The sequence below is a fragment of the Salvelinus fontinalis genome, chromosome 17 (assembly GCF_029448725.1).
Source record: "Salvelinus fontinalis isolate EN_2023a chromosome 17, ASM2944872v1, whole genome shotgun sequence".
NCBI classification, from domain to species: Eukaryota; Metazoa; Chordata; class Actinopteri; order Salmoniformes; family Salmonidae; genus Salvelinus; species Salvelinus fontinalis.
The window spans coordinates 15,413,011-15,420,652 of record NC_074681.1 but is presented as its reverse complement, the minus strand read 5'-3'; the positions used below and the strand labels follow the sequence as shown (position 1 = coordinate 15,420,652).

At 42.9% G+C, this 7,642-nt stretch overlaps 3 protein-coding genes across 5 annotated transcripts; 2 read left to right on the top strand and 1 right to left on the bottom strand.

Annotated features, from left to right (window-relative positions):
* The first annotated feature begins 545 nt into the window (after positions 1-545).
* Positions 546-1,717, top strand: LOC129813774 (guanine nucleotide-binding protein G(I)/G(S)/G(O) subunit gamma-5). Its single transcript, XM_055866293.1, has 3 exons — positions 546-712; positions 1,100-1,263; positions 1,432-1,717. The coding sequence occupies exons 1-2, from the start codon at positions 632-634 to the stop codon at positions 1,223-1,225; spliced, it is 207 nt and encodes a 68-aa protein (XP_055722268.1). The 5' UTR covers positions 546-631; the 3' UTR covers positions 1,226-1,263; positions 1,432-1,717.
* LOC129813773 (sterile alpha motif domain-containing protein 13-like) lies at positions 1,431-4,832 on the bottom strand. 3 transcript variants are annotated; one of them, XM_055866291.1, is made up of 5 exons: positions 4,659-4,832; positions 4,043-4,166; positions 3,255-3,297; positions 3,031-3,142; positions 1,431-2,936 (listed from the first exon to the last, which is right to left on the bottom strand). In XM_055866291.1, the coding sequence occupies exons 3-5, from the start codon at positions 3,290-3,292 to the stop codon at positions 2,787-2,789; spliced, it is 300 nt and encodes a 99-aa protein (XP_055722266.1). In that variant the 5' UTR covers positions 3,293-3,297; positions 4,043-4,166; positions 4,659-4,832; the 3' UTR covers positions 1,431-2,786. The 3 variants fall into 3 exon arrangements, with proteins under 3 accessions (XP_055722266.1, XP_055722267.1, XP_055722265.1); XM_055866292.1 differs by having other exon boundaries at positions 4,047-4,166; XM_055866290.1 differs by lacking the exon at positions 4,043-4,166 and having other exon boundaries at positions 4,659-4,828.
* A 92-nt stretch (positions 4,833-4,924) lies between these two features.
* On the top strand, positions 4,925-7,642 carry fuz (fuzzy planar cell polarity protein). Its single transcript, XM_055866283.1, has 2 exons — positions 4,925-5,151; positions 5,736-7,642. The coding sequence occupies exon 2, from the start codon at positions 5,839-5,841 to the stop codon at positions 7,168-7,170; it is 1,332 nt and encodes a 443-aa protein (XP_055722258.1). The 5' UTR covers positions 4,925-5,151; positions 5,736-5,838; the 3' UTR covers positions 7,171-7,642.

Genomic DNA, 7,642 nt, shown 5'->3' with positions numbered 1-7,642 from the left:
CATTTCTGCAATAGTGAAACAAGATTCAACAAATTCAAACATCTCTCACTTGTAGTCAAACAATCAGTCTCATTAGCTTCTAGACTCCTCCTTACACAGTTTAACCGAGAACGTGTCTCTTGTCATGTCCAAACAATTTAATTGGCTGATAGGTGCACTCCAATCAAGTTGTAGTGACGTCTCAATGATGATCAAAGGAAATTGGATGCACCTGAGCTCAATTTGGAGTGTCATAGCAAAGGATGTGAATACTTGTAAATTAAATATTCATATATTTCATTTTCAATATGTTTACAAACATTTCTAAAATCATGTTTTCACTTTAATTATTGGGTATTGTGTGTGTAGATGGGTGAGAGAAAAACATATATTTAATGATATATTTTAATATATTTAATTTTGAATGCAGGCTGTAACACAACAAAATGAGTAAGCCAATGGGTGTGAATACTTTCTCGTGTTTATGGTCTATTAATTACTGCTGGCAAGAAAGGCGTTTCACTACTTCTGCACGTGACAATATTTTGAAAGTTGAGTCGCGGTCGCTTACTGAGCCACACTGCAACTGCGCAGAAGATTCAAAACCGGATGTGTGATCAACTTTTCGATTTGTCTCCGCTTCTTTTCTAAGATGTCTGGCTCATCAAATCTCGTTGCAATGAAGAAAGTTGTCCAGCAGCTGCGTTTTGAAGCGAGCATCAACAGAGTGAAGGTAATGTATTTCACACTCAAACATACTTGATAAACCTGCTCAGGGAAACTAGTCAGCTAGCATCAGTATCTAGCTAACAGTGGCTAATAGCTAGCTAAGGGCGTGGAATCTAGGCACAAAAATGGTGATCTTGCGATAACACAATATTTTGCTTAATCGTCTCTAATGGAATTGGAATTGTCGGTCATTATAGAGTGTGGCCTACCGCCCTAGGATCATTCATAGCCGAATTTAAGGATCTGTGTTCACACCTGATAGCTAATATTGGCAACATTCATGGGGGATAGTTGTAGGAGTCTTAAAGTTAACAATGAGTGCAATGTTACCCGTTGCAACAGGTCGTTTTTTTGATCACAACTATATTCCTGTATTATGGTTTCTGTTCAGGTGTCCCAGGCAGCAGCAGACCTTCAGCAGTTCTGCATGCAGAATGCCCTCCAGGACCCCCTACTCACTGGGGTCTCCTCCAGCACCAACCCCTTCAGACCACAGAAGGTGTGCTCCTTCTTGTGAGACAGACCCATAGGACAGACAAACCACAGCATTTTTTGGTGAGTCTCCCCTCGTGTCAAAACAAAATTGTGCTCTTCTGGTTGTGTATGTAGTCCTTCATTGGATCCAAACGGAATCAGTGTGGATTGCAGACTAGTATTTGGTTGCAATGCAGAGACATTCAAGATACATGCATGTGCTTATCTCACCCTGTTCCTGTCTTGCAGGCCTTTGTTTTGATGCTACAGGGAAAAAGTTGACCTCAACACTGCTATTCAGTTCCCATGGCATTCCACTGCCACAGAATCTCATGAAGTGTAGAATAACATGTCAGAAATCATGAAAGGAAGACTTGCCATCTATTTTCAGCAAACCACCTTAGAGGAAATGATTACAGGTTTATTTTTCATGGCACAGGATGGTTTTCAAGTAAATTATTGTGCCTTTTTCTATTTTATTCATTATTGTTCTTGACTTTTTGTATTTAGAAATTAAAACATTCTTCTTTCTCTACATGATTGTTTGCTAATTGTTCTTTGGTCAGACTGATAGTGGTATCTCAAATCATTAAAGATGCAAGTAGTTTATTTCATAACAGAATGCAAACAGAGCACCTTAACAATACAAAAGGGAAAGACTACAACTTTTGATAAAAATATCCAAAACAATAAAAAAGCCACCCTTTTAAGATGAAAGAATATGGTGAATAAGGAAATCAAAGAACACTTATTAACCTATATTCCCCACCCCCAAGTGCTTAAATATGCAGTCCGGGATCTTAAGCACAAATTCGTAACATAGTACACAAAACGGGGACCCGTTTTGGCTTGTAAGCACCACTTTAAAAACTACAGGCTGAAATTATACAAAGTTCCCAGAGCATCACTTTAAATAGATCATTGATGTACATGATGCTTAAAGATACTGATTTGATCATCTAATATTCATAGTGGCTCATTAGGGAAAAAATTCACAGTGATGGAGGAACAGTAATTCTAAGACTAGGGTTCAAACACATTTCCTCCAACTAATTACCATGCAATTTTTTTCTGAAATCAAAACCGTGTTCAAAAGTTTGTATATAATGAAAATATCAAGACAAGGTTGGGATATTTATCAGCAGGTCAGACATCTAGTGCACCTTTGCGTCCATCTGAAAAGGACTGTCCCCTAAATTAACAAATTCAGTTGAATCCGCTTCAGTAGCATGCTTGATTAGAATATTTTGAAACTAACTCTTAGAAAATAAAAAAAACTGTACAGTGTACTTTAAGACCTGTAAAATAATTGTATTCAAATAAAGGAATCAAGTCCTTACTTTCATAAACCAATATCACTCAGTTAACTAAAAACCGTATGATCACTGCCATGCTTTTGTAAATTAATTTCACGGCGTAAACCATTTGGCATCGGTCATCACTTCAAGTAAAAGAACATTGACTTTGCATAAGGATGCAAATAAGTTTTCTAAGCACCATCTTCTGCTGTCCATAAACGTCTTCGGCCTGGTCTGTCCGTCCAGCCTCTCAACCCTCCTCCATAGATGACTGTCCTGTTGCACATGGAAGAGCATGGGGTGATGCTATGATGCATTAGCATTACTCTTCAGATGCTGGGTCTGGAGTGGCTTCACATGGTACTCGTAGATCTTCAGTGCTGGCCCCAGTTTGATGGACAGGCCTGTCAGGACATCGTTCCGCGTCATCAGAAGCAGAGACTTTCCATCGATTTCCTACGAAAATAAGGGATTGGGAAGCTCTGACTCACGAGAGAGAGAGAAGAATGTGTAACTTGCAAGGTTAGTAAATTATGTTCTGTTAATTTACCTGGTCCTGGAAAGCAGTAGCCTGCTCTTCAAATCCTGCAGCTTTGAAATAGTTAACGACATCAGTAACCGCCCAGTCAGCAGGATCCGGCAGCTGTCCATTCTCCACCTTACTAGAAAGACAGAACAGAGAGGACAGGATAATGGGTATAGGGACAAGGCAGAAGGCCATCAATCTTATCCCTCATCTATAGCCTCAGAAGGAAGACCACCCTCTAAACTTACGGCTTGGCTTCCAGTGATCCATTGGTTTTGTTCTCCATTCCAGCTAGTAAAATAAAAAATAAAAGTTAGATTTGTAGAAAAGAGAACACAAGAATCTAATCCAAAACTAGATTCGGTTTACTAAATAAACCCAAGGTCTGTCATGAACTGAATACATTCACTACTTGCATGAAGTTTGTTCAATATAATACAATGTGTTGAGAGGTTATCTGGAAATTGATCAATTGGGTTTCTGAAACCAACTACAGAGCATCTGATGTACTGAGTGTTGAATAGAGAAGCCAGAGTTGATTTGGAACAAAAAAATTCAATGATGCAATACTGACATGCATGAGTACTCAGTTGCTAAGCGATGTGGATAACTTGATACTGTTGAAATAGTAGGGTAAAAATGCAAAGACCAGAAAGTGCATTTAATGATGCCCAAAAAGCACAGTCTTCATTGGATGATGGATATGGGCCATAAAGGGTATACATAACAAACGTGGAGGATATGATAATCACAGTAGTGGGCACACTGGAATACAAAGAGAGGTATGTGGGTTCATTAGTTGTGGATTCTGCTCTGATCAAAAGCCAAGGAACTCGTTGTGCTCGGATGAGTCAATTTCAAAGACAGAGGAGCCATTTAAAGTCCCCTTATCTGCATTCTTAGCACTTCCCTATTCAATGAACATCTTCTACATGACCATGTGGTTTTATCATGAGCTGAATAGTCTCGAATTTACCCAAAGGCAATCTGTCTGTATTTGTGAAGCATTGTATATAGTTCATTATTAGCTACCTACCTACCAATCTACCAGATGCTACCTACAGTCTTGGATTTTCAGCAGGTTATCTTTGGATGGACAATTTCCATCAGAAACTTCACTCTCACAGTTCTAACTTTAGACACTGCATTTCATTCAGGACCTATGTACATCAGTGGAAAGAAAGATCGCGTATCGTGATGATATTGTGGACAATATTACAATGTGTAACATAAATCAGATGCAGCATGAAATATGGAGTAATTCATTACAATCTTGGAATAAGGAAAGCGCAATTCAGGCTACTTTATCTATTACTATACCTTGATACCTTAAATTCTATTATTGACACCATGAGCATTTCTTACTGACTTAAAAAAAAAATGTTTAATCTCATCTAACATGTTATACATTTTGTCAATAAGTATGTCTTGCTAATGCAGGGTTTCCCAAACTCGTTGAACGTTTTGTTTTTTGCCCTAGTACTACACAGCTGATTAAAAATAATCAACTAATCATCTAGCTTTGATTATTTGAATCAACTGTGTAGTGTTAGGGCAACAAAACAAAAACGTGCACCCCTTGGGGTCCTGAGGACCGAGTTCGGGAAACGCTGCGCTAACGTGTTCTGCTTCGGTCTATATTTGACACTTACCTTTTTATTGTTTATTAGTTGGCTTCGTTGATAGTTCTTCTGACAGCGTAAATGAATATCCTGTTTATTCACGAATGTATGCCTGGCGCTGCGCAGTTTATTCGATCTATAAACCACCTAAACTCCTCAAACTAATTCAATTATTCTGTTCTAATGTTGAAAGGATCTGCGAGTTGTCATGCGCCGCCTAGACAATACGCTCGTGAACAGCCGCAACATTCTCGAACCTGACTGGCCAGTTCACCAGAGGCAAAGGCGGAAATAGGAAGAGGGATTATGCAGCCGTAAACACTGATCTAAAATCAGTTTATTTTATTTATTCTCCAAGTGGTAAATTAGGATTGTGGTATGATAAACTGATATAAGATCTGCTTTAGAGACATCATCTGATTGATTGAATGAATTGATCATGTGAGAACGGCCAGTGCCAGTTGCTGTGGAAACGTGAATGGAGTCAACTCGTTTCGTGATGGAAGGAATTCAGCAAAGAAAAGTAAGAGGGAAAAAAACATTAGATAGTGAGCTAGCTATTTGCCGGCAACACGTCTTTTGGTAAAATAGATAGCTACCAAGTTTATTTCGATAATTTTGTCCTGTTTACAGTGAAAAAGTTATCGCTACGTTAGCTAGCTAGCTAACACACACACAGGGCACAAAAATAAGTATAACAAAAACGTCTGAAATCACGAATGCTCATATTCCTGCCAACTTTCTGAGCGATACAAAATTAATCTGTACAGGCGCAGTCTGGTTGAATTGCCCTGTGTGTGTGTGTGTTAAAGACCCTCTTTGTTGGGCTCCCAGTCAGTCTCAGTTGCTGTGCACCAGTGTGACGAAGAGAGAACAGAGGGAGATGGATCCTGTCTAGCGTTAGTTGACTTGAAAACAATGAAAAAGAGAGGTGGCATTTTGCGTGTTTGCTTAGTTATAGTAACTAGCTAAATGCTTAAAAGTTGTCTGCAAATACACATCTGCGAAATGTTTGCATGACAAGTGATATCTGCTTGTGTGCATTATGTAATCACGATCTATTATATAACTTCTTGTTGCATGCATCTGCTCCTGTTTTCTTGCAAGTGTCCCATAACCATGGATTAGAGCTGAATCTTCTCCATCATTAAACCAGAGGGCCAGTCAGTGGATGGTTCAGGACTGCGCCTAGCCTGGCCACCCCAGCCACATGATGCTCCAACAGGCAGGCTCTGTGCAGCTTCTCTGCCTCACTGCCAACAGTGGGGTTCCTCTCTTCACCCGGGGGGCCTCTAAGCAACTCCCCTTCTCCATCATCGGCTCCCTGAACGGTGTGCACATGTTCGGAGCGGGCCAGGGGGTGGTGCTGGCTGGCTGTGAGACTGATCGCGGAGGCCGGATGGTGTGGAGGGTATTTCAGGACAGCGTGATGCTCATAGCGGTGAGCAGCGGTGGGCAGGCCCAGCAGGAAGGTGGTGGTGCAGGAGAAGACCTCCACCTGCGGCGCCTGCTGGAGAACGTGTGGAACTGCATGGTGCTGGTGCTGGGGCAGGATGAGCTGGCCAGCTTGAGGAACGTGGAGCGGCTGAAGAGGGACCTGCGCTCCTGCTATCGCCTCATCGACCAGCTCCTGGAGGGGGGACAAGGACAGGAGGGCACTATGGGGGACCTGACGCATTGCGCGGACTGCCTGCTGCCCCCCAACGCCACCCTGCTTCAGGAGGGCCTAGACGGCTTTACCCAGGCTGCAGATAGCGAGTTTGGCTGCCTGATGGTCCACGGACGGATAGCCACCGCCACGGAAAAATGGTGGCGTCTGGCGCCGCAGGAAGTAGTTCTCCTATCCGTTCTGGCCCGCTCTCTCTCCCTCTCAGGCTCTGCGTCCTGTGACACCCCTGTCTTCCTGCCTCAGGGCAGCCCCACGGTTGCACATCGCCTGCTACGCTTCCAGCTGCTTCCGGGGGCGGATGTGTGCGTGCTGTGCGGCCCCAGTCCCACCCTGCACAGGGCTGAGAGCGAGCTGGTGGGTTGTTTCTGGTCTCCTCTACTGGAGGCCCTGAGAAGTAGCCTGGCTGTGGGGGAGCGCTGCCTGCCAGGCTCTGTGACCCTCCGCCCTGATGTCCTGGCTCTGCTGCTCATCAACAGAGAGTCCCGTCGCTCTGTCTCCTATGTGAAAGCCATCATTACTAACCCCAACCATCCTCCCAGTGACCATCCTCTGCCCTCCAAGGCACGCTGCTGGGAGCTGCTCAGGCTCTTCTACACTTTCACCACCACTCACTACTTTCCTCTGGAGGAGACCCCGGCCCTGACCCCAGGGGAGAAGGCCCAACGTGGGGACTCCCTCCGGGAGGACTTTGCCCTGGGCTTCTCCCACCAGCCGCTGCAGTGCTACCTGGTGACTGAGGAGTGTAAGTGTTTTGGCCTGCAGACTACCCAACATCAGCTCTACCTGCTCACCCCTCTCTCAGTGCCTACCTTCACCCTACGCTCCGTGGCTACACAGACCCTCTCCGCCATCACTTTAGCCACTGGATTTTAGGCGAGCTTTTATAATGGACATGGGCACATTGCTGTGAAACCTAGGGATAGCGTTACACTGTTCACTATATGTACCACTTTCATCATAGACAACCATTATGGAGCAAGGAATGTTCCTTTTACCTCAATTTGATACTCCAGAATATTCTTGTGTGTGTGTATATATATATCACACTTGATGGTTTTTGCGACTGCACTTGAAGAAACGTTCAAAGTTCTTGAAATTTTCCAGATTGACTGACCTTCGTGTCTTAAAGTAATGATGGACAGTCGTTTCTCTTTGCTTATTTGAGCTGTTATTGCCATAATATGGACTTGATCTTTTACCAAATAGGGTTATCTTCTGGATACCACCCCTGTTTAACACTTTTGTTTGGTTACTACATGAGTCTGTGTTATTTCATAGTTTTGATGTCTTCACTATATTCTACAATGTAGAAAATAGTAAAAATAAAGAAAAATACTTGAATGAT

What these genes read in the sequence shown, in the direction of transcription:
- LOC129813774 (XM_055866293.1), top strand. Translation starts at nt 632, where the DNA reads ATGTCTGGCTCATCAAATCTCGTTGCAATGAAGAAAGTTGTCCAGCAG. An exon ending in CGAGCATCAACAGAGTGAAG is followed by an intron (nt 713 to 1,099) that starts GTAATGTATTTC and finishes GTTTCTGTTCAG; the next exon opens with GTGTCCCAGGCAGCAGCAGA.
- fuz (XM_055866283.1), top strand. Translation starts at nt 5,839, where the DNA reads ATGATGCTCCAACAGGCAGGCTCTGTGCAGCTTCTCTGCCTCACTGCC.
- LOC129813773 (XM_055866291.1), bottom strand. Translation starts at nt 3,292, where the DNA reads ATGGAGAACAAAACCAATGGATCACTGGAAGCCAAGCC. An exon ending in GGATCACTGGAAGCCAAGCC is followed by an intron (nt 3,143 to 3,254) that starts GTAAGTTTAGAG and finishes CTGTCTTTCTAG; the next exon opens with TAAGGTGGAGAATGGACAGC. An exon ending in CTACTGCTTTCCAGGACCAG is followed by an intron (nt 2,937 to 3,030) that starts GTAAATTAACAG and finishes TTATTTTCGTAG; the next exon opens with GAAATCGATGGAAAGTCTCT.